The sequence below is a fragment of the Misgurnus anguillicaudatus genome, chromosome 21 (assembly GCF_027580225.2).
Source record: "Misgurnus anguillicaudatus chromosome 21, ASM2758022v2, whole genome shotgun sequence".
In the NCBI taxonomy this organism is placed as follows: Eukaryota; Metazoa; Chordata; class Actinopteri; order Cypriniformes; family Cobitidae; genus Misgurnus; species Misgurnus anguillicaudatus.
This window is the reverse complement of record NC_073357.2, coordinates 49,369,030-49,396,325: the sequence shown is the minus strand read 5'-3', so window position 1 is coordinate 49,396,325 and position 27,296 is coordinate 49,369,030. Positions and strand designations below refer to the sequence as shown.

Genomic DNA, 27,296 nt, shown 5'->3' with positions numbered 1-27,296 from the left:
TCATAAACGTCAAAATTATTCATACTGACTTACAAGGCCAACCTGACTATAAGACGCAGCACCAGCCAAGTTATGAAAAAAGACGCGGCTTATAGACCGAAAAATACGGTACTTAACTGAAAGATTATAAAGTTTAGGTATCCAGACATTTAAAAAAAATGTTAATGTTAAGTAAATGTTTAGAAATTTTTGTAATAACACTTGTTAATAATGTTTATATGTGTGAGATAGTGAGTGTGGGTTTGTCCAGAGATATGGTTACAGATGCCAACACAATGAAAATGTATTAAAAGGATAGTTCACCCAAAAATGAAAATAATGTCATTAATGACTCATCCTCATGTCGTTTCAAACTCGTAAGACCCTATGTTCATCTTCGGAACACAGTTTAAGATGTTTTATATTTAGTCCGAGAGATTTCTGACCCTACATTGAAAATCTAGTAACGTATACTGTCCATGTCCAGAAAGGTATTAAAAACATCATCAAAGTAGTCCACGTGACATCAGTGGGTCAAGAATGTGTTGAAGCATCGAAAATACATTTTGGTTCAAAAAGAACAAAAATTTCGACTTTATTCAGCATTGTCTTCTCTTCCGGTTCTGTTGTGAACCGCGTGCACGAGACTAAAGTCAAGTGACTGCAGTGACACGGATGATGTACGACACGGCTGATGTGTTATCTGGTGCGCCCCAGCTGTTTTTTTGTGCGCTGAGCTTCGTTTACAGTCTGAGGGAGACGCATATTGTAAGTTTGGAAAAAAAACCTTTGCAAACATGTCTGAGGACAACACGTCATCCGCAGTCACGTGACTTTAGTCATGGACTACTTTGATGATGTTTTTATTACCTTTCTGGACATGGACAATAAACCGTACATAGATTTTCAATAGAGCGTCAGAAAGCTCTCGGACTAAATATAAAACATCTTAAACTGTGTTCCACAGATGAACGGAGGTCTTAGGAGTTTGGAACGACATGAGGGTGAGTCATTAATGACATTATTTTCATTTTTGGGTGAACTAACCCTTTAATTCAAATGTCCCTTAAGACTTATTTAATGGCTCACTACTTAACACTGAATTGTCAGAATTTCCTCCATTGTACAACTGATATCTTGGGAGTTAAAAGCTGATAACAGGGAAGTTAATAAAATGACAGATACCCATGAATAGTATGTACTCGGATATAAAAATATGTATGGTATAAAACACAACTTTCTTGCAATAAAGTCAAAAGACATCAGGTTGAGGAATAGCAAGCTTGTTCATATGAATCTTATGGTTTAGGTGAAGTGCAGCTATGTATCAAATGTTGAAGCTGGATAAAATCAAATCTGGAGTATCGGCTGAATAAATATAGCAATAATTTACTCCAAAGCCATAAATAATCATGCGGTAACAGATTGTCCCCTTAAGCTTTCCCTGGAGCAATTCGAAATGTCAGTGGGATTTGTATTAAAATAATGATTGTGCGAAAGCAGAACGTTAAGCCGTGTTTTGTGGTTGCTGTTGTGCGAATGATTTACTGCATTAGGTCACTGAGCAGTCATTTCATTTTCGATACTGGGCCTTTTTTCTTTAGCAATATGGGCGAGTGAGGTTTAGGGAGGGAGAGAGAGTTTGTAGACTCATTTGAAGGGCACACGAAGCCATAACCTTTACCTTTCCATAGCAAATTAATCAAAAACACAGCAAAGGCTATAAACTGCTGGCATCTCAGAGCTGTCAGATGGTCTACAGCTCTTAATTGATGATCTTGTATCCATGTGGAAGTTTGGCCATCAGTAAGCTCCTGTGAGCCAAGACACTTAAAATGCACCCCGTACACCTCATCAGTCAGAGGACTGCTGAATTACTGCGGTTCAGATGTGAGCTTCCGTTGTGAATACTGTATAAACTGGATATTAGTTTTTAAGAAAAATTATATTTGTTTGCGAAAGTAAGACCTGTCAGATACTGCGCAAAGTGCGCATGCACAAGTCCCTCCACCAGAGGATGTCACTCTTTAACAGTTGATGAACGATTGGCTCTTTTTGTGGGAAGGCGTGACTAGAGCGTCCATATTGACCTTTCCGATCTCCCTATTCATGGCAATAGCAGTGACGCACCTTCTGTAATGTTTGATAATGTAGAGGCAGCCGGTAGTTATTGGGAAATAAGCCCCGACAGTGTGATCAGGACCCGACGCGAAGCGGAGGGTCTTGTATCACACTGAAGGGGCTTATTTCCCAAATAACTACCGGCTGCCTCTACATTATCCCGCTTATTACACGGCTACTTGCCACATGTTAAAATTAATGTCAAAATGTTCCATTCTTAATTGTGGTTGTCCAGTGTTTGTCACAAGATGGCGCCAAACAGTAATCTTTGTTGGCGCGGAGGGATTTAAAACATACAAGTAGTCCGGCTATGCGTTATTACTTTGGAGCAGTTATTATTTGAAAAGAACGAACCTGCAAATGTCTCAACTGACCAATCAGAATCAAGCATTCCAGAGAGCCGTGTAATAAGGTCTTATAATGCATGCACATTTGCCACTGTGTGTCGCCCATCCCTTACAATGAGGTTGCTAGGAGGCATTCCAAATTCTGGTTGTCTTAGTTACAAGTAACCATCCTCTAAAGTAACTAAAGAAAGATGGATGACATGAACTACACAGCTTTACTCCCATTGGTAGTCACCCGTGAAAGTCGCACATCATTTGCATAAAGTCTAACTTTTCTCACGCCCACTTCTTGTCGGCAAAAGTCACTGGGACAGTGTCACCGGAAGAGTACATATCATGAAAATGTGACTTTTTCCATGTTTAAGTGCTATAATTGGGTCCCCAGTGTTTCTATCAACCTAGAAAATGTTAAAAGTTACTGGGTTGGTCTTTTTTGGTAAACCATTCTCTACAGCATGTGAAAAAATAGGTAATTATAATTTGCATCCCCCTGTGATGTCAGAAGGGGATAATACCGCCCCTTAATCTGCACTATCCAACCACGGCACTGTCACTTAGTGCAGAGATCAGCTCATTTGCATTTTAAAGGACACACCCCAAAAACAGCACATTTTTGCTGACACCTACAAAGTGGAAATTTTAACATGCTATTATAAATTATCTATATGGTATTTTAAGCTAAACTTCACATACATACTCTGGGAACACCTAAGATTTATTTTACATCTTAAAAAAGTCTTGTGAAATATCCCCTTTTAACAAATGTGTAGGTTGGGGCGGCAGTGGTTCAGTGGTTTGTGTAGGTGGTCTACTAATCGGAAGCTGGTGGTTCAATCCCCCTGACCAAGTGTCGAGGTGTCCTTGAGCAAGTCACCTAACCCCAGCTGCTCCCGACGAGCTGGATGGCGCCTTGCATGGCTGACACCACTGTCGGTGTATGAATGTGTGAGTGAATGGGTGAATGTGAGGCAATATGTAAAGTGCTTTGGATGGCCACTGGTCTATGAAAGCGCTAAGTCCATTTTCCATTTAAATGTATTCAAAACTCTATAACACAACACTTTTGCCTTGCACGCATTGGTATCTCCTTTAGAAAATGCAGATGTAGATCTAAGATCTCTCTTACAGTGGTGCAGTGTGTAGAAATACGCAAGTATTATCGTTTATCAATCTTGTAATATGCCTTCAGAGCTGTTCTTGCCATTAGACCGGGACAAATCAATTCTGTTATCGGCAGTGCACAGTGCATCCAGTCACAAGAATAATGAGTTGCAGTAATAGTGGCTAAAGCATTTACTAGATGACTGATCTAAATGCAATGTCTAATATCATTTTTTATCAATAAGTGGGAAATAATCAATGCTTTATTATGTTTTAATATATACATTTTCAGCGAGGTGACATTCATTTGCTGGCATGCTTTTAAACATACAATACCTATAGATTTTTTTCTTTGTTATGAGGTATTTTGACACCATCTATTTAAGCATTAGTCTTTGTGACTTGTATAAGTGTATGACAGATTATTAGTCTTAGTTACATACTACGCATAACCTTGTGGTTTGCTGACACTATGGGAATTGCACTATGCGGGTTGGTGAAGAAAGGGCTTTGAGTAGTACTGTATCATAAGGTTTTTGATGTTCCTGTTTGTTTCCAGTGACAAGGGCACACAAATTTGCACTCATACACATAAACTTCATCCCGCTGAGCTGCCAGATGCTTGTTTTGGACTGTCTGGTTCAACACTTGCTGCTCCTGCCCAAACAGACCGGGTTCAGCTGCTGTTGAAGGTCACCATGTTTACACTCTTGAATCTGTCTGAATTGATGCGTCTGCCTCTTTTGCCTGTCTGTGAATCCATGTCGGTCGGTCTTTTTCTCTGTGCAGGTGCTTTTATGCTTCCCGGGCCTTATCAGCGACAAACACAGGTGTATACTATACACACATGCAGCTCCATTCACAGTCTAAATTGCTATTTTGAGCTTTCATTTACAATGAGAATTAAATTCATGACCATGAAGACATTTGTCTCCTGTTCAATCTAATGTTACAGCAGTTCCCACAACAATTAACATGCATTTACATCTAATTAACATGCATGGCCACAACCACAGCACAAGACCATTGGTGTTTATCATTATTTGCCAAGCATGCAATGATCTAATTATGAAATATAATAGCCTGCCACAATCAAAGCTATCTCACTGTGAGACTGATGGGGTGAGTCCTTTATCTATTTAGATTTAGAGGATGTGTTATGATATACTGTAAAGTTGGCTATATTTGGTCTGTGTCCCTATATTTTACTATTACGCGTCATTGGTTTTTGCCTTAAGAAGTCAGCAGGGATCGCAGTTAGAAATACTGTGTCTCTGTTAAACATGTTAGATATCAATTAGGGCTGCACGATTCTAGCTAAAATGTGAATCACGATTTTTCTCCATGGGAAATGAGATCACGATTCTTTCACACGATTCTCATTTTTTCAACAAAAAAACATGAATTGCACTTGAGTAAAAAAAATTGCTACATAGGACGTGTCTTAAAAGTCTCGTTTCCTTATTTTAGACTCCTTAAGATGAGTAATTTAAAATTTGTTAGCTGTTAAACATAAACAATGTTGACATTTAATTAATAAAAAGAATTGGAATAAATAGCACCTGTGCTTTTGTACACTCAAACTGGCCAACCTTAAACATTAAAAACATGAAACATTTAAAACACTAAATGATCAACATTTTGAGGCATCAAAAAGTCTTTCTGATGGGAATTTGTGACGGTGATACAGAGGCCATTTCTCAAGGCTGCAGCGGAGGTCGCATTTCTAAGCTCCATACGTCATCAATTTAAAAGTTGACTATCCTTCTGGGTTCCCACGGATCCTTGAAATCCTTGAAAGTTTGTGAATCTGGGAGGAAAAAATCAAGGCCCTGGAAAGTTTTTGAAAATATACATACATAGATACAGTTCATTGAAAGTGCTTGAATCTATTTTATGCAAGAAGTTTTCTGAAAATAAATATTATTCACTGTGTAGTGTAGGATAATATCATAAAAATTCTATACTTAAGCACACGTGATAAACTGTTCAATTTAAATGCTTGTATCTTCTGTATGCGAATGTTGATTCATACCAAAATGCTTTTTTGCATAGTTGTGTTTAACACATGAAAACGTCTCGGGTTACGTATGTGACTGTTGTTCCCTGAGAAGGGAACAAGACGCTGTGTCTCCCTTGCCATACTTCCTGCATCCCTGTAACACCGTCTTTGGCAATATTTCAGATAGCGATATACTTCGTGGCTCCTGCATCACCCTGTCTTTGTTGATAAGGCCGGTGAGGTGTAACCCGAGACGTTTTCATGTGTCAAACAAATTGGTTGAATTTGATATACACATTTAGATGCACTTAACCTTGTAGGCATCCCCAAAGTGTCACCGCAGTGACGCAGCGCAAGTTCCCTAGAAAGGGAATTGTAACAATGTATCTTAAAAGGTAACATGATGTAACCTTGCTCTCACTTGAAATGTCTCCCCACATTTAGTCCTTGAATTTGAGGGTATTGGACCTGGAAAGTCCTTGAAAGGTCCTTGAATTTAGCTTAAATACCAAGCTTGATGACATATGCAGCCTGCATATGCGACCTCCTGAGGCTGCAGCCTTCTGATTGAGAAACGTCCAGAGATTTCCATGCCTTTTTTCGGAACCAATATTGTTGCATTGTCCCTCTCTCCGTCGCCACCAGGATTTTCCGAAATGAAGCTCTTCTTTTCTGTGCGAAAATTGTTGCTTCAAATCCACCAAGTAAACCGACTGTGTTTAGGTCTGCCGCCTTGTTATACGTCACACGGGTGACATTGTAACGACGCAAATAAGGAAGAGGGAGGAGAGAAACGATTGGGTCTGATTGGTAAATGAATAGAGTATGCAATGACGTCAATTTTCCACATAACCACGCCGGACTCGGAGCTCGTTCTGTTGAGTGACAAAACATTCAACAAAATGGCTGGTTTTCATAGCGGCTGCTGCGAAAACGCCAGTAAAACGGACTATTATCAGCTTAAATTGAATTTAGTTGGCCTTAACAGTGACCCTAACAACTTGCCAAACAACCAGTAGTCTGTGGATAAAGATCATTAAGATAAAGATCGCATTATGAATCGAGATCAGTTTTTTTTATTAATTGTGCAGCCCTAATATCAATAACAATTGATACCCTGGACCACAAAACCAGTCATAAGTAGCACGGGTAAATTTTTAGCAATAGCCAAGAATACATTATATGGGTCAAAATTATAATTTTTTTTGCCAAAAATCATTTGTAATCATAGGGGAACCATTTTTAGTTCTAAACAGAACCTATGTAAAACCTGTGTATTACCTGTGAAGAACCATATTGTATGTTAAACCATAAATGGTGCTTGGGTCATGATTTAGCCCCATTTATGGTTCTACGGAGGTGCTATATAGCGCTATAAATGGTTCCCATATGATTACGAGCTTTTTAGTACTATTTAGCACCATTTTTAGAGTGTATTTTGTAAATTTCCTACTATAAATAGATATAAATAATATCTCAGCCAGATATTGTCCTATATTTTTAGTTGCTCTTATAGTAGTTTGCTGCAAAGAGACAATGTACAGATTCTGACTAATGTTCAGGCTTTTAATTTTTTTGAATTTGTGAGCCTGTTTGGGAAATTTTGAATCTTTCAAAAGTCTCATAATCTAATAATGAGATTAGGAACATCAAAATTTGATTTCAATCTCTGATTTCGCATTAATTTCAATGTTTGACATTGCTCAAGATTATATAAGATATCAAGGTTATACTTTACAGAATGTTCTGTACATTAGAACGATTTATACACAAATAATGAGGCTGGGTTTTCACAGGCAGAATCACAGTTGCACACAAAATGTAAGTAAACATGGCAGATTTAGCATTGCCTGGCAGTCATAATGACTATAAATATATCACAGCAAGGGCCAGTGGCAGTCCTGACTCACTTGGTGCCATAGGTGAAACAAGACATAACCTAAGGAAAACAACTCTGAACTACTTTGTAATTCTGTATATAAGTTTAAAAAGAGTTCAGACAGTTCAGATTTTGTTTAACCTGAAGGGGACATCAAGCATATTTAAAACATTTTGAAAGTACTACAGTTAAGATGATGCCTTATAATGTAGACATAATTCAAAATGAACATACTTTTATTTATTCCTCAAGTATTTCTCAAGGTCTGACACCCTGTATAGAAAGGAACAGGTGTTGTAGTTCGCCTACAGGTCTTGAATCTGAACATGTGCCAGCTGGTGGGATTCAGGTTGAGTTGACTACTGTCAGAGGCTGTTCCTGGGTCAGTTCAAACTGTGCCAGTGTGGGACAGGTTTGACCCCTGCAGCCTCTGACAGTAATCAGGCTTGTAAAGAAGGAAATGCAGGTGGTGGGGAAAACAGATAAAAATTTCTCCTGATTTTGTCCTGTCCCTGTTTCTCCAAGGTCAGCCATGATGGTTGCCCTTTAATAACCTCCACTAAATGTTGCGTTAAGGAACATGGTACCAGATTCAGCTTTAAGGCTCTTTCTGCATCTTATTGCTCTCTTTTTTTTTACACTAAATGTTCTTATTGATGATAATAAACTTTTATTGTTTAGCAGTAATAAAAGAACTTTATTAATCTGTCTCCTTATAATCTGTGTCCTCTTAGTGAGGTCATAGCTCTGACAATTTATTAGTGATGATACCTGTTGAGATTAACCTTGACAGTCACATTTTGTTATTTTGCTGGCGACTTGGCATTTGTGTCCATGTTTTTCCTTTAGGTGGAGTCATAACTGTGTCAGTATCAGTTTTATCAACTTAAAATTTGCTTTACACTATGAATTTAAAAGAAACCAATTAAAGGGATAGTTCACCCAAAAATAAAAGTAATGTCATTAATGACTCACCCTCAGGTCGTTCCAAACTCATAAGACCTCCAATCATCTTCAGAACACAGTTTATGTTTTCTATTTAGTCCGAGTGCTTTCTGACCCTCCATTGAAAATCTACGTACGGTATACTGTCCATGTCCATAAAGGTAATAAAAACATCATCAAAGTAGTCCATGTGACATCAGTGGGTCAGTTAGAATGTGTTGAAGCATCGAAAATACATTTTGGTCCAAAAATAACAAAAGCATTGTCTTCTCTTCCACGTCTGTTGTGAAGCCCATGCGCGAGACTAAAGTCACGTGACTGCCGTGACACGGATGACGTGTTATCCTCAGACATGTTTGCAAAGATTTTTTTTCCAACTTAATGCGTTCGTCTCCCTCAGACTGTAAACGAAGCCTGGACGCACAAAAAAACAGCAGGGGCGCACCAGATAACACGTTAGCCGCGTCACTGCAGTCACGTGACTTTAGTTTAGCATATGCGCTTCACAACAGTGCTTTACGTTCTGTAAGTCTTACTTTTGACACCCACATACTCAACTCCAGCTTGGTAAACAGAAAACTATGCTTTTGGTTCATATCCTGTGCATGCTAAAAACAGATTATACATTAAACATGAAGCAAATATAAGGATCTTTAAAGGAACAGTATGTAGGATTGTGGCCAAAACTGGTATTGCAATCACAAAACTTGTCGCTAAAACTGGTACTGCAATCACACAACTGGTGGCCATAACACAAAATGACAACATAAACATCAGTTGAGGGCTGCAACTCCACTTTTTAAATGACAATATCCTGGCCAGCCCACTGTTGTCAGTGATATAAGTATTTGAAATGAAAATGATTTCTTAATGTCTAGTGACATATCAGGGCCATTTTATGAATAATTGATATAAATTTCTTACATACTGTTCCTTTAAGTACAAAGTATAATAAAACACACATTTTACTCCGAAAACAGCTTTCAGAAAGTCACTGTAAAGTAATTCTACCTGTGTTGTATTTTGGACTCTATTTCTCACTTGTAGCTTAAAGTCATTTTGGACAACCCTGTAATTCATACTCCACCCCTCTCTCCTCATTATTACTTACTCTCAGTACAGCGCTATCCAGTTTCTGCCTCCCTGCTTCAGGTTAAACTCTGAACTCGACCACATTGGCTTTTAAAAATGTGGCCCACCCATGAGGGGAAGATCATACTTGCAGATCCAAATCTAGGCTTTGACTGAGAAAACATTCTGAGGTCCCCTCAGCTTTGCTGTAATGTATGCATTTTTTTCAAGCAAAAGTACTGACTATATTTTCATAGTTTGTGTACAGAATGGCAGTGCATATTTTGGAAGTTTAAAACAATTCTTGGGAAGGTCAGCAATGTGTTTAACTCAGTACCACAGCCTTAATAAAGCTACTAGATATACAAATGTTTTGAATAATATATGTTCTGTAAAGGTTAGATTAATGGGTGTGATTAGGGTTAAGGGATAGGAAATATTAAACGAAAGAAAAGGAAAGTCAATTGAAAGTCTAAGATACAAAAACAAAGTGTGAAGGGCAGACAGGGCATGTGCTAAGCCAGGGTGATAATGAGGTTTGCTGAGAAGATGTCAACTCTTCACCAGTGAGGGCACAAACACAGAAAACTGCAGGAAAACAAAATACACACATGGATTTGCAAACAGAGTGTGTTCTCATACTTGAAATAACATGAGACATCGTATTGCAGTTTTCTCTAAAGCTGCTTTAAATAAATATGCATTCAGAAAATCCTTATACAAATTACAGTTAATTGCGATAATTGTTTTTTTTATCTGGTTTTTTTTTACATTTTTTTACATCATCTAAAGTTGTGAGTGATATTCAAAAAAATGCTACAAACTAGGTACAGTGTGGTTGTAAATGTGTTTGCTAGGTGCTTTCTACGATCATCTATGTTTTTCATATTTTCTAGCTTAGTCGTACTCTTAAACATGGCTTTGTAGACTGCACTTATGGTTAGCTCAAAATGTTGTTGTCAAAATATTGTTAGTGACAAAGTGTTAAATGCTCTCCCTTATTTGAAAGTAATAAAAGCAATGCAATGTAATGCTTACCCAGGTAAAAAGGACCCACACCCAAGTCTCTACGATATTTTAGTCTGGCTCAAGGACTTTTTGTCTTAGACCTTTAAAGATTTTATTATAATTGTGCAAGCACAACCAAATTGTACCTGTCAGCCTTCATCAGTGCATTATAAAATTAAGTCAAATCAAATTTACAGGAAGAATACACATTATATACAAGTACAAAATATAAACCACATAAAGTATAAAAAACAGAATGTTAAGTATTGTAGTAAACCATCATGTAAAATAGCAAGGTGCAAATCCAAGGCAGGCTAAAACATAATGTTCTGTTATTATTTCTAATCAGACAACCGTACAGTTCACTGTTATTAAGGTAAATGAAACTGTAGTTTAGCACATTTGTTTCTGTGCTGATGTATGTTGAATCACAGTTTTAGATTTATGTGTTCATTGGGTCTGTGTTTTAAGTAGTGCTGGGCAAAGATTAATACCGATTAATCGCATACAAAATAAAAGTGATTTTTTTATATGTGCAATATGTGTGTACTGTGTGTAATTATTATGTATATGTACATACACACACAGTCATATATGTATTTAAGAAACATTCACATATGAAGAGTTTCGTTGCAAAATGAGATAACCACCGTTTTTTTAATTGTTCAGAAATCTCGTTTTTTAGTTGTGCATTCCAATTAATTTCAATGCAACTGCAGTTGGTTTGTTTTGATTTAAACCTTCATAACTTAAAAAATACAGCTAAGTAGCACCATAAAACAAAATAATAACATGATAACATAATAATAAACATGTTTTGTCAAAAATGTTTAAAAATGGATTTATCTCGTTTTGCAACGAAACTCTTCATATATATATATATATATATATATATATATATATATATATATATATATATATATATATATATATATATATATATATATATATATATATATATATATATATATATATTAGTTTATATTTTTATATATTGTATATGATATATAAAAAAAAAATTATAAACAAAATTTAAAATGAAACATAATATTAACATAATTTATAATGAAAAGTGAACATTTCTGAAATAACTATGTATGTATGTGTGTGTGTGTGTGTGGTTAAATATACATAATAATTACACACAGTACACACACATATATTATGCAAAAAAATCACTTTTATTTAGTATGCGATTAATCGCGATTAATCTTTGCCCAGCACTAGTTTTAAGTTAAAAATGGTCTATGGTAGGTCTGTGGTGTATATAAAAGTCTTAGGCCACCATGTTACCATTAGATTTGTTGTTTTTGCAATTGTATATTGATCATATATAGTCTTTTTATTACACTGAAAAAAAGTTTTTTATTTTATTTTACTTTACTGATCTTTTTTTCTGTTTAAATGTAGCTTAAATAAATTGATTGCAACCACTTACCTTACAAAAAATTTTGTAAATTGAATGAATAATTTTTTTCAATGTAGAACACAACCAGAAAATACAGGAAATGTGTATGTATTAAAAACAGTATAAAAATATAAGCTGCTGCTGAAGTGTCAAGTATCCTTCCACTTGAGCAATAGCAGGCAGCTGCAGGATCTCTTAAACCTAAATGAAATAATTAATTTCTAATTCTAATCGAATGACTTCAGGTCTCCTCAAAAAAGCTCAAGATGTGTTTCGTGCCAAGAGACTGATGCCTAAAGAAGACATTTAGTTCTGAAAATTGTTTTGTTTTCAATTTTGTGTACATATCTCCTGTATTTTCTGTTTGTATCTTAATAAAGAGTGAAAAATAAATATGGATGGACATAGAGAGAGAGAGAGAGAGAGAGAGAGAGAGATAGATCTGTAAAAAAAAGGTGTGTGTGTGTAGTATCAGAGAAACACTGTAATTATTGACGACAGAAGTAAAATCAATACTAGACTTCATGCTGAAAGAAATAAAAGTAACATGCTGTGTTTTAAATTGTTTCTCAGCATGCCCAGCTTATAACAGGTGTGCACTCACAAACACACTTACACAACAATAATTGAACATACAGTGGTTGTATGCTTCTTTCAGTTTGTGCACTTTTCCACAGTGTTGATTTGTATTATAAAGAATAATTGATACAAATTACAACTGTCTCATCACCACAATCAACAATTTTCTCACCAATAGTTATTTAGTAGTGTGCTTGGTTCTGTAGAGACAGGTGTCTCTTTTTAAGGCAAAAAAGTAAATAATTTATTTACTTGTTTATTTAGGATCCAATTATTTCAGACACATTTGCCAGTTAATACCAAAAATAATTTAAAATGCCATTAGCATCTTTTCCATTGTCTTACAATTTATTGAGTAGTAAAGAATCTTCCTGTCATGCATAAATAAAAAGTATGCAATTGCCCATTTGAAATACTCAATTGATGGTGGCCCAACAGTTAATCTTTAGATCTGTGTTTCCTTTTTGAAGTGCATGTAACAACCTGAAAGCCCTTTTCATATATCTCATGTTAGTCCTGAGTCAGCACTGAAAATCTCATAGCTCACACGCGCACATATATTCCAGATCTGACTGTGACTTACCGACTCCACAAGCCCATAAACATTTTTAGACATCTTACCCTGTTGCACACACACAATGTGCCAGGCCATTAGCTTATTAACACAAAGTTCACAATTTACTGATGGTGTCACTCACCTTAGATTTTCTAACATATATTTTTGTGTGTGTGTGTGGTGTCTGAATACATGCAGCATACAGTAGATTTAGGGTGCGTCTCATTTCTTCTTACCCCTTCCCCCTACCCCTCGGTTTTGCGCATTCATTTGAGGCGATGTGGCATCTCAATTGTCAGTTTGATCAAGGGCTAGGGCCAAGGCGTAGGGATACATAGCCCTTGAAACGAAGTGTGATAAGAACCACACTTGAAAGTAGGGTGGCCATTCGTGCCAGTTCCGCCGGACACGTCCCGAACATGTTTTTGGGTGCGTTCTCCAGAAGTCGCGTTGCTCGACCGCATACGTCATTGAGGTTCTCACATTTCAGTTAAAATACATTAGAAAATTAAGATTTATTTCTTTTAAGACAAACAATCATTATAGTTTCATTATTACCTTGAAATGTAACGGAAATTGAAATTTGAACCCGAAATTTTAAACCTTGATGACGTTATATGGGGTTGACCAACGCGACAAATCCGGAGAACGCACCCAAAAAATATGTTCGGGACGTGTCCGGCGGAACTGGCACAAATGGCCACCCTACTTGAAAGAGAGGGGTAAACATTAACGTAGGAATTTCTCAGGAGAGCCGGCATCAAGATGTTTTATGGCTGAACGTCGAACTGTCGAGGAGTCGCACAAAACTTTATTTTCGACAGTTTAATTGAGATTATATTATGACACTCGTGTTTTATGATACTTTTAATAAAATGTTCAAGCGGTTTTAATTGTAATGTTTTTGTTTTGAAACGCTAGTTAAGGCGCTAGCTAGCAGCTAAGTTATGCGCTGTTGAGCTCAGCTCTGGCAATCGATACCACAACTTGAGACGACGGCATCTTCTTTGTTTATGTCAACGCTTGTCTGTTTACGTAGAAGCCAGTTAGCGGCAAGGGAAGGTGACGCAAACAGTAATCAAGTGGTGTCTCATTTTTTAGACCAATGATCTGTCCTACCCCTTCCCCTTCACTCAGTTTCAAGGGGCAAGGGGAAGACGAAGACAAAGGGAAAGGGGTAAGACAGAGAAATGAGATTGGCCCTTAGGCCTAATCCACACGGACATATAACCGTGACTTTTTTATGCGGTTTGGTCGTTCATCCACACGAAAACGCAGTATCAGGGCACTGAAACCGAACATTTTTGAAAACCTCTGCCAGGGAGAGGATTTTAAGAAACGCTGGTTGCAGTGTTGTCGTGTAGACAGTAAAACCAGGGTTTTTGCCTTGCGACGTCACTTTTGTTAGGCTTCTGATTGGCCAAGGTGGCTTTACGATTTCGGTTAACCCGGAAAATGTTTATATTTGACCAGCATTTTGAGTTAAAACAACCCAGTATAGGTTAAATTACAAACCAAAAGTTTGGATTAGTTCCTTTTTGACCCAATGGTGAATTAATAATAACCCAACATTTTGGCTGTGTGCATTATTTTCCACTAATTGTTTGCTTTTAAAAAAGACTTGCTTAGGAAAAGTTCTGTGAAGTCATAAAAATTTTGATTTTTTAAAAAATAAAAATATAAAAATTTGTGTATCAGTAAATGCGTATTGTTAACAAAACAGTGTGTGTGTGTGTTGTTATTTAACCATGCAGTGGCGGCCGGTGACTTCCTTTTTTTGAAGCGCACGATGCAAAGTTCGTCACAACATGTATCTAGCTTGTCATGTGTGTGGTTCGTAATTTCAAAATATGTGTTCTGCACGTCAAGTGATCCTATGTGCATCACGTGTCATGCCAAAATAAGTGCCTGCTGCAGACGCGTCTAAAGTGTTTATGATAAAAGAGATGCTTGCGTTTACCAGATACTCGCATAATCTCATGCGTAATCAGAGTTTACCGTGAAGGGAGTGTCTAGCGTGTATTTTGGGAATGTGAGCGTCTCTTTTATCATAAACGGTCTTGACGCGTGTGCAGCAGGCACCCACCCTGACAAAAACCGTGATGCACACACGATCTCCCAAAGCGCAGAACACATACCCTGGAAAAGGGAACCACACACGTGACAATCCGAACACTTATTTTGAATTAGCGCATCCTTGTATGAGCAGTCACGAGCCGCCACTGTAACCATACCGTAGTGATGGGTGGGCGGGGTCAGGGAATTAATGAAAATCGGAAACTGGAGCAGAAAATTTGTTAGTTCAGCAAAGGAGAGAGATGGAAAGTGGGAGCTGATAAAATGTTGATGGGGTGTGGAACGTGAGGGATGGATGGTAGTGTAGGTGTGACATGCTGGCAGGTCGATGGAGGAGATGTAATGTGCTGAGACGGAAAAACAGAGAGAAGCAGACAGATTAAACTTAGAAAGAAAGTGACAATTGAAAAGGCTTTTTAGTAGCCTTGTAATGGTCAAATGTAATAAACATCAACCTTCATGGTTTAGGGAGTTTTAAGAGATGCATATTGTAATATATCTAAACATTTTATTCATAATATAAAGAATCAAGAGCCAGAGTATAAGTCTAAATAATATATAATGTGTATCTCAGACATTTTATTTATGTATTAATGTTTTTCCTAAAACACATACTGTACTGTATGAAGTTACTTGTGTCGTTTTCTCAGGAGAAGCAGAAGACAGAAGCCCAAATCTCAATTTGCTCTTGATGTAATCTCACTGCTGTCTAAGAGAAAAAATTGAAAGATTACAGAGATCTCTCTTTTTTAATCTCATGGGCTTTATTTTCCCTCACTCAAAATCTCCCTCTCTATTTCTCTTTAGGTGGTGTGTAGTTCAAAAGTTCCAGCACAAATCTTCAAAGATCAAGCTCACCTGCCATGCCTTTTTTCTTCAGCTCATCCCATCTGTCCTTCATAACCTTGATCCTCCCCTTCCTCTTCTTCCTTTCCCTCTCCATCCCTTCTAAAGCTGACCCCCATGATGTAGCCCAGTCTACCTCCAACTGTTCCCAAAGAGATGTTTGTTCAGAAGGGGTCATCCTGCCTGTTTGGAACCCCCTGAATCCCTCAGTTGGTGACAAAGTAGCCCGTGCCATAGTGTACCTGGTGGCGCTAGTCTACATGTTTTTAGGTATGTCAATCATCGCTGACCGCTTCATGACTGCTATCGAAGTCATAACGTCACAAGAAAAGGAGATCACTACGAAGAGACCCAACGGTGAAACGGTCACAACCACAGTTCGTATTTGGAACGAGACCGTCTCCAATCTCACGCTCATGGCTTTGGGTTCGTCGGCACCTGAGATTCTGCTTTCTGTCATCGAGGTCTGCGGACATAACTTTGAAGCTGGATCTCTAGGTCCCAGCACAATCGTGGGCAGTGCTGCCTTCAACATGTTCGTTATCATCGGAATCTGCGTCTACGTGGTACCCGAGTACGAAACCCGGAAGGTCAAACATCTACGAGTGTTTTTCGTGACTGCGGCGTGGAGCTTGTTTGCCTACATCTGGCTCTATCTGATCCTCTCCGTGATCTCTCCCGGTGAGGTGGAAGTGTGGGAAGCCGTCCTGACGTTCCTTTTCTTCCCTCTTTGCGTGGTCCAGGCCTGGATTGCGGACCGCCGTTTGCTTTTTTACAAGTACGTTCGCAAACGTTACAGAGCCGACAAAGGTCGTGGAATCATTGTGTCCGAGGGTGGAGAGGAGATTGGCAGGGATGGGGGATTCACAAAGATGGACATGCTGGAAATTGATGGAATGACGGCACATCTGGATGGAGTGCATCTGGAGAGTCGACTTAATGGACGCGACCAAGACGATGAGGCAAGAAGGGATATGGCAAGAACGCTGAAGGAACTCAAGCAGAGACACCCAGACAAAGACATGGAGCAGCTTATAGAAATGGCCAATTATCAGGTATAAAATTACTATACTGACTTTTAAGATGGTATGATTGTAAACTTGCAGCTTTTTTAACAAGCATGGTTTAGGATTTCACAAACTAACTAGGAGAATGAAATAAATTTTGAAATCTAAAATGTTCCTATAGCTTTATGTAAAGAGCATTGCGTTAATAATTGGGATTCACCGAAAATAATTTTTTGGGGGCCTATATGGATACCGATTTAAACAGAAAACTATTGTCCGATACCGATATTAAACACTTGTATTAAGTACTATACAGTTGGCCTATTAGCTAGTTAATTTCTGCATCAAATTATTTTTACTGAACGTGGATTGGATCTATTTAAAATTCAACTGACCAACATAATATAAGAGCAGGGTTCCCGCGGGTTTTAATAAGGCCTTAAAAAGTCTTAAAAACGGCCAGATTTTTATCCTAGGTCTTAAAATTAATTTACCCAAGTCTTAAATTTCTTACCTTCTGTTCATTCCTAAAAAGCGTTGTCCGCAGAAAATAAAATAGTAATTTAAAACGCTAAAGAACTAATCAGTGGCAGAGGCAAAAAAGTGTATGATGGGTGGGTCTCTAAAAAGAAACCTTCCGCACTTTGTCATAATCCACACAAATCATGCCAAAAACTATATTTCAGGTGTTGTGATCTGACTGTATACTGTGGGTTTGGCGAGAAACAAACCTTAAATTTAGTTTCGTATTAGCAAAAATCTTTTCTGGGTTAATTTAACCAACCAGCCCGTGGCTTACCTGAGCATTTGCCAGGTTCTGAAACGTAGAGGACCCAGAACCCATAAAAATATTTTGTTTTCTTAATGCAGATTCACCCGTTACTGTGTATTTAGAGAGGCTAATAAACGTGATGGGGGTATATAGGGCATATTTATGCATAAAACGTATGATTGGAGTGTTTTTGGCTCTGTGATTCTGCTGGTTTATTCAATTAAATGCAATAAATTAATTTATTAATAACTTGTATTAATATGCATATATTAATGCTTTTAGAGATTAATAATAATTGAAAGTTTTCTTTGTATATTTATACAGTCAGTTGTACATTATATACATGCATAAACATTATGGGGTGGTTTCCCGGACAGGGATTAGCTTAAGCCAGGACTAGGTTAATATTAATAAAAGGATTAGCTAACAAAAACTAACAGTGAGCTGTGAGATCTGATTTATTAATCTTTTAATGTTAGTTAATGGAAATACAATTGTTCAAGTTTCCTGTGCAATAACTAATAACTAATTTACAGTCACATTTTGTCACATCTAAAAATAGTCAAATAATCTTGTAGAAGTATTGTTTATTGTTAGGTCACGTTAACCAGTTTAGTTAACTAGTGTTTAACAAATACAGTACAACCTTATGTAAAGTATTAACAAAATATCTGTTAAGTTCATGTTGTTACATTTATGTGGTAAAATGTAAAAAAAAAGATCTTATAGGATATTTGTTTCACAAGTTCACATTAACATATAATCAATAGGAAATGAGATAAAGCATATTTGACATGCTGTCTGAGGTAAGGGTTCCGAGTTCAGATTTTTAGCCCGAACCCACAGTAACCCCCCAAACTGGGATAGATGTACTAGCTGAGAGTGAGGCGATGGGGTGGAGGGGGGATGCTGCAAAAACTGTCACGAGACAAAAGGTGAGGGATGGCTATATATAGACACCTCTTCGCGCTGATTGGTTGAATTACACGACCATGGTCCTCCTGAACTTAAATAAACTTCATTTAAAAGCTGATTTTAGCCCTAAAGTTATTTAAAAGTCCTGGTATTTTCAATCTGGTTCATTTAAAACAAGACCCTGCACCCTATAAATCTTGCAAAAGTATCAAAAATTTTATTAGTTAGCAACATTAACTCATAACTTTTTTTATACTTTTGCAACATTTATAGTGTGCGGGATCTTTCTGTTTTTTTTATTTTTGACCATATTTGGTATATTTTTCGACGTACCTATTACAAACAGGTATGCGAGGTGACTGTAAAATGTACTTTTTTGAGCTTGGAAAACTGGTCTGCAACCAAACTACAGGTTAAAAAGACCTAAACCAAGGTTCCTCAATCTAACCTCTGCAGGTTCTTATACAGCAGCAGAAGAGCAGAGCTTTCTACCGCATCCAGGCGACGAGGATGATGATTGGTGCAGGAAACATCCTGAAGAAACACGCAGCAGATCAAGCCCGTAAGGTGGTCAGCGGTGGAGAAACACGAGAGCAGGAGGATGAGCCTCATATTACACGATTAGAGTTTGAACCTGCACTATATCAGTGCTTTGAGAACTGTGGCTCTTTAAAACTCACTGTACAAAGGCATGGAGGAGATGCTGGATGTACTGTTAAGGTGAGTTCAAAGTGAAACTCTGCAATTTTTGTCTGTATGTTGTGCTGATCAAAACTAGTCGTCACTTCCAGTACCAGTTCTGTTTTATAACATTTTTGATACCACAGCAAAACTACTATGCTATTGAATGCATTGCTTTAAAAAACGTATTAATATAAATGCTAACAAATGTAGCTTTCAAGTAGTAAACATCTTGTTTTTATTACACATTTAGTAATAAAGGACAAATAGAAAATTAATTTAGTAATTTTTCTTTTCTCATGTCAATATTGTTTAAATAAATTATTTTTTATTTGTTTTATTTTTTAAATAATTAATTATTATACTACATATACCACTTAACTCATAAGCAATTCTTTTGATACTATAATCAAGAAGTGACTCACTTTGACCTTTTTTAATATGCGCGGAAGTGTTTTTCTCAGGTTATTAACTGGGAATAAGGGCACAAAGACCTTATTAACCTTTTTTATTCAACAGGTTGACTACCGCACTGAAGATGGCACCGCCAATGCCGGTTCTGACTATGAATTCGCCGAAGGCACACTGGTCTTCAAACCTGGCGAAAATCTTAAAGAGCTAACCGTCGGCATTATCGATGATGACATCTTTGAGGAAGATGAATACTTCTATGTCCGCCTGAGTAACCCCCGCATAGTCGGATGGGCTGATGGACATCCAATTGCCTTAGAAAGTGGAGCGCCGGCCCCTACCGCAGCCCTCGGCGAAGCCCACACAGCAACCGTCACGATCTACGATGATGACCATGCCGGGATTTTCACGTTCGAGAGTGAATCGATTCGAGTCAGCGAAAGCATCGGAATTATGCAGGTAAAGGTCCAGAGGACATCTGGAGCACGTGGTCTGGTCGCTGTCCCTTATCATACCGTGGATGGGTCTGCTCATGGAGGGGAGGACTATGAACACGTGTCTGGAAAACTGCATTTCAAGAATGATGAAACTATGTAAGTGATTTCTGTCAGTTTCGTGTGAGATAGATAGAAAGAGAGAGAGAGAGAGAGAATGCATATGTCTGTCAGTAGTTTTGTTCAGATATATTTGTGCTGAAAGATTCTTCCATTTTAATTAAAACTTCCTTGTAAAAATGACTGCTTTTAGGCCTGTAGATGAGGAAAGCTATTAGATTGCTATTTGGATTTTTTCATGCATCTGTCTCAACTGATTTCAAGGCAAGAAAAACGCTACAAGGAATTAATTTTCGTTCTATAAGGAATGCATTTCTCAAACAGAGTGTAGTTTGTAAAATATCTGTCAGAAAGTGTTGGATACGTGAGAAGCCGAGCAGGGTCCAATTTAAAGACATTGATTTTAGGGGTTTTCGTTGACATGATAAACTTCACATTACGTTTCACATAAGCAAAAAAAAAAAACGAAGAATAAATCTTATATACCTGTACACTTACCTAAAGGATTATTAGGAACACCATACTAATACCGTGTTTGACCCCTTTCACCTTCAGAACTGCCTTAATTCTACATGGTATTGATTCAACAAGATGCTGAAAGCATTCTTTAGAAATGTTGGCCCATATTGATAGGATTTGTGGGATGCACTTCCAGGGCACGAAGCTCCCGCTCCACCACATCCCAAAGATGCTCTATTGAGTGAGATCTGGTGATTGTGGGGGCCATTTTAGTACAGTGAATTCATTGTCATGTTCAAGAAACCAATTTGAAATGATTCGAGCTTTGTGACATGGTGCATTATCCTGCTGGAAGTAGCCATCAGAGGATGGGAACATGGTGGTCATAAAGGGATGGACATGGTCAGAAACAATTCTCAGGTAGGCCGTGGCATTTAAATGATGCCCAGTTGGCACTAAGGGGCCTAAAGTGTGCCAAGAAAACATCCCCCACACCATTACACCACCACCACCAGCAGTGGTAACAAGGCATGATGGATCCATGTTCTCGTTCTGTTTACGCCAAATTCTGACTCTATCATCTGAATGTCTCAACAGAAATTGAAATGACTCAGACCAGGCAACATTTTTCCAGTCTTCAACTGTCCAATTTTGGTGAGTTCGTGCAAATTGTAGCCTCTTTTTCCTATTTTTAGTGGAGATGAGTGGTACCTGGTGGGGTCTTCTGCTGTTGTAGCCCATCCGCCTCAAGGTTGTGCGTGTTGTGGCTTCACAAATGCTTTGCTGCATACCTCGGTTGTAACGAGTGATTATTTCAGTCAAAGTTGCTCTTCTATCAGCTTGAATCAGTCGGCTCATTCCTCTAGCATCAACAAGGCATTATCGCCCACAGGACTTCCGCATACTGGTTGTTTTTTTCTTTTTTCACACCATTCTTTGTAAACCCTAGAAATGGTTGTTCGTGAAAATCCCAGTAACTGAGCAGATTGTAAAATACTCAGACAGGCCCGTCTGGCACCAACATCCATGCCACGCTCAAAATTGCTTAAATCACCTTTCTTTCCCATTCTGACATTCAGTTTCGAGATTTGGAGATTGTCTTGACCAGAACCACACCCCTAAATGCATTGAAGCAACTGCCATGTGATTGGTTGATAAGATAATTGCATTAATGAGAAATTGAACAGGTGTTCCTAATAATCCTTTAGGTGAGTGTATATTCACCCATATGTTCTAATTCTAATCTAAAAGTTTCTATTTGTGTAATGCAGTTTAGTTGTAGGATGCAAAAAGAACAGCAAATGAAAAAGATATCTTAAGAAATTTATTTATTTATTTATTTTAAAGCTGGGCAGTTGTTAATTTACTGTTCAATAAGCCTGAACACAGGTATAAGTAGCAGACAGTCTATAATAAAATTAAATAAAAAATGCTACCAGAAAACGAATACACATACATTTCCAGAGAACACACATACTGATAAATAAATGCACTGTAAGTTACTTTGGATAAAACTGTGTGCCAAAAAAATTTAAATGCATGAATTTTTCAGCAGGGTTTTAATCTTCTCTGTCCTTATCCATTTTTCTTCAGTTTTGTCATCTGCATTTACAGATCATCTTAAAAACAATATTCTCATGCATACTGCCATTACCATCTAAACTTCATATCTATTGTTTACTCCACCTATTCTCCATCCTCTCCCTGTTTAATAACTTCCCAGCTCTGTATTCATCCATCAGTACTCGCTGAAATAATCTCTTTGAATATATTGCAGTTGTATATTGGTGCGCTTCAGCCTAATATAAAATATAAATGTGTGTGTGCAGGACCGTGTGTTAAAAAGGTTAGGGAAGGTTAATATCAGTGTGGCCCCTGTGGGCTTGGCGTAGATGTAAAGTCTAGTGGACGGTTGAAGAGGCGGCGGGACAGCGTTAATGAAATACTGAGAGGGGTCAGCAGAGTCTTCAGAAGACAGAAGAGATGAGAAAAGACAGGGAGGTCTGGAGGATTCGTTTGTGTATGTCTGAGTGTGTCATTGCTTGTTACTTTAATGTGTGTGATATGTTTAGGACTGGGCCTTGGTGCAGCGGCGTGTGAAAGAGCCCTGAAATGAGGAGGCAGTGTCCCTTTCGTGACTTTTGTTTTGTTCGTTCCAATACAAATACAAAACATGTTTGATGATACACAGTTTCAAGGTTAAATGCAAATGAATATATGGGTGATTCTCACGAAAACTTGGTTTTAAAAATGTCAAGCATGAAAATGTAAAAATTGCTTAAATTTACTTTTTTTCCCACCAGACATTGAAAAACAAAGTCTGGAGTAAATGGGAACATTAATTTAAAAACTTTTACTTATCATTTAACACTTTTTGTAACATAATTTAAAAAATTTGTCCTAAAAAATCTCATAACCGCAACAGTCAGAAAACATCAACACTGACATATTTTCAAAATGACATGACAAACCTGAAAGAACATAATTTGGAGATTCTGCACATGCATTTAAAATCAAAGTATTATGCTCCTATTAATTAAATTAACATTTAATAAACATCTGTTGCGGTAATGATAATCAAAATGTCGTGTAAGCATTCTGACAAGACAATATTTCAAATTAACTGTAAAAAAATGATCTTACCTGGTAGCCATCTTGAAGTAACTGGTCCATGTGCTTGGTCACTCAAAATCAAACTTTATTAAAATTCTGTATGTGTGCTTAAACTGTTCTCAAAGTGTGTTGCGGAGGATGAGAACATCAGGCATGGACACATCATTTTCCTAATTTTTCTTCATTATTATTATACATGAATATTCAGTAAATATTTTTTTCTGTCATCTAAAGTAGTCTAGCAAAACATCCATTTATTTTTTTTCTTAATATTTTTGTGTTCATTTGATTAAATTCCAACATAACGCATGTTCAAACGCAGCCGGACACATTGCGGTAATGAGAATTTCAGCAGGAAATGAGATAAAATTTACAATTATAAATTCTTATGTTGAAATCACACATTGTGCAAGGTAGAACACAGTATTGTGTTAATTCTGATGCTTTTTAATGTTACTATATTACACATTTTAAAGCTAAAATCATTAGTGCCGTGGTGTTTCAATGGTTTCGTGAGAATCACCCATATATCTTATAACACATAACAGTTTAGTTTTATTTACACCAATTTCTTTCCTTTTTCACATCGTTTTGAAGTCACTTCTGAGAAAAAATTTTCTGCTTTAGTGTCAGTCTGTTGTTGTCATGCTGATTTATTGCTCAGGATTTATGAGATACAAAGAAACACTTTCGCATACGCAAACTTTCATTCGAACCGTCTCTCTGTGCTGTCTCTTTGTATTATTCTTGTACTCTTCCACTCAGTCTGTCTATATAACAGGATTTTCTGGTGGCGCGCTTGCACGCTTTCAATATTTCACACACAAAATTTCATTTTCTCCTTTGAATCTATTACATTGTCAGCTTCTCTGTCTTCTTTCTTTTCTTTTTATTTTTCTTCACTGCCAATATTTCTAATTTATGACTCCATTTTACTTTTAGTATCTCTAATATACATCCTATAAAATACTTGCTTAAAAAGCACTAGGAATATAACAAACCTACATTAAACTATTGCTACAGATACGCTAACATGGCATCTTAAAAAAAGAAGAGAATTGCTATAATACCATAGATCTATATTTTTTATATCACACCAATTTTTTTCCTAATGTCTCTACTGTCTATACTAACATGTGTTTACTGTAAAGCTGCTTTGCAAAAACGTTGAATTCAAAATTAATTGATTATTTAATACAGTGTGTTTTAAACCCCTTTGTTTCATTTGTCATAAAAATTTTCTCTCTCTCTGTTTTATTCCTCTCTCTTCCTATCTCTCTCTTTTTTGGTGACTACTCTGAGCATTAGACATTTATTCCAAGTGGATCACAGTTAGAAAAGACAGGAAGCACTCTATGGAGACTCACGCTGTGTTCGAAATCGCTTCCTTCCATATTATATAGTAGGGGAAAAGCAGTAGACGAGGCGAGTAGTACAATATCCAAAATAGTATTCGAGAAATAGTAGGCAGAAAGCCCCCGGATGACCTATTACTTCCGGCAAGATCCTGATGTACTGTATGGATTCAATGGACACTTTAGTATCTTGTGAGCCCATGGGAGAGGAGTTCTTCCAACGAAGAAGAAGGGGAGGTGTTGTTTTATTCAAAAATGTCTTAAAGTGGTTCATGCAAATGTATATTAAACAGCTGTCACTTGTAGTTACATTGCACTTGTTTAATGTCAATTAAGTTAACAACTGTGATGTATCAACATGGCAGTTTTAGTATGTTCGAATTTATACTATCCATATTCATATTATATAGTACCTATTTTTTTAACGGTCAATGATTTAATTCTGTACATATTGTCATAGTATGTTTGGGGTAGCTTGTGTACAGTATTTCACGTTTAGTCTTGCTTTCAGACTAGCCAACAACCTGTCTACCATTTACATAGAGAAAGATTTATAGGACATTTTCACACTTGTGTAGTGTATTCTGCCTGTGATGTTTCAGAGTGTTCAGATGTTATTCCCTTGGGTTTGCCGAAAACAAGATGTTAAAGATAGATAAAAAAAACGTTCTACTTGTTTCTATCCAGCTTTAAAACTTTGGATGTGTGATATTAAAGGGATAGTTCGGCCAAAAATTATATTAAACCCATGATTTACTCACCCCCAAGCTGTCCGAGATGCATATGTCCATCGTTTTTCAGACGATCATGTTTTCAGTTATTTTAGAAAATGTTTTAGATCTTTCAGTTAATCAAATGTGAAGTTACGGGGTCCACGACCTTCAAGTCCAAAAAATTTACATCCATCCTTCACAAAATAAATCCAAACAGCTCCAGGATGATAAATAAAGGTCTTCTGAGGGTGATCCGCACGGTGTTGTTGTGGAAGTGTCCATATTTAAAACTTTATAAGCTAAGGTAACTAGCTTCCGGTGGCGCCACCATCTTAGACTCCTCTGTATTCAGGAGAGACTATTAGCGTAGTGTACGCACTTTTCTTAGTGACGTATGACAAATTCGAAGGGTGGGGGCACAGAGCAGCAGCAGAGAAACCTCCGTACGCTGCGTAAAGCATTTATTTTGAGTGCGGACGCGACTAAGATGGCGGCATTACCGGATGCGAGTTATTTTGGTTTATAAAGTTTTAAATGTGGATATTTCTACAACGAAACTGGGCGGATTACCCTCAGAAGGCCTTTGTTTATCATCGTGGAGCCGTTTGGATTTATTTTGTGAAGGATGGATGCACATTTTTTGGACTTGAAGGTTGTGGACCCCATAACTTCACATTTGATTAACTGAAAGATCTAAAACATTTTCTAAAATAACTGAAAATGTCATCGTCTGAAAAACGATGGACATATGCATCTCGGACGGCTTCGGGGTGATAAATCATGGGTTTAATATTATTTTTGGCCGAACTATCCCTGTAATTAAATAGAAAATAAACATTCAGATTAACACACTTTATTTACCAACAGCACATACACATACATACATACTAAACTTAATACGTTTAAAAAAACGTCTTTTTTTGTAAAGTCAACATGGCCTCCTACCTCTCTATACGTATTTTTTCATTTTATGGTTTTTCTCTATTTAATGCTGCAGTAAAGCCTTATCCTCATTATGCCATGTCACTAATCTTACCATGGGTGTACCCTGCCCTAACCTCAGACTGCCATAGGTTCTCTATATGTAAAACCACATTACAGAAAAATACAGAGGTCTGCTATGTTATCCTTTAGTTATGTTCTGAGCATAGTTAGGATTGAGAAGCATACGCTGTAATTGACTTGGTCTGAAAATAAACATTGCTAGTTTGTAATTTCGAAACTTAGCATTAGGATAAGATGCAAGCAGAGAAAGCGCAAAACAGTTGGACATGTGTTTACTAAGGCCTCTTTGAGCAATGATTCATTCTTAATTAAATCTTAATTTGAATTTGTGTTTCTGTCCGAAATTTGCTTTTAGGCACAATGCGATGCTTGTTTTTGCCTTCATCTTGTATGTTTTTGTCTGGGTTTATTAAATACAGTGCCCACATTTGCAGATAATCCCATCATACACATACACTATAGAGTGTTTTAATTAGAGGACGGATGTCCAAGCAGGGGAAGGCTGGAGGCCGATTGTCCCAGCCATGATTACAGCTTTCACAGCTGGCTCACTTCTCGCTCGGCATTCTCCTTAAATTCAGCTTCTTATTCTCTGCGTGACAGCATCACAGACGCCAGTTGAGTCCTCTGCTGCATGCGGTATAAAAGTATTGGCACAGCTTTTAAAATACATCTGTAAGCTACCATACACTGCCATGATTGAACTGCTTTATAAAAATGCAACTTAATTAAAATGCATAGTGATTTGATCCATTGTATGAAGAGTTTACATTTAAGTGATTGACCAGCCCTGGTGTTGCCATGGCAATGACTCCTGTGCCAATTTGTTAAAGAGCACCTATTGTCCGATTCACGTTTTTAAATTTCCTTTGGTAAACGATGATGTGAGTTAT

At 37.3% G+C, this 27,296-nt stretch overlaps 1 protein-coding gene across 1 annotated transcript in view; it reads left to right on the top strand.

Annotated features, from left to right (window-relative positions):
* Positions 1–27,296, top strand: part of slc8a4b (solute carrier family 8 member 4b) — a 63,126-nt gene that overhangs the window by 9,850 nt on the left and 25,980 nt on the right. The window contains exons 3-5 of the mRNA XM_055211683.2: positions 15,880–16,973; positions 19,069–19,332; positions 19,813–20,297. Coding sequence (XP_055067658.1) covers positions 15,936–16,973; positions 19,069–19,332; positions 19,813–20,297 — 1,787 coding nt within the window. The 5' untranslated portion in view covers positions 15,880–15,935. The remainder of the gene's footprint in view (positions 1–15,879; positions 16,974–19,068; positions 19,333–19,812; positions 20,298–27,296) is intronic.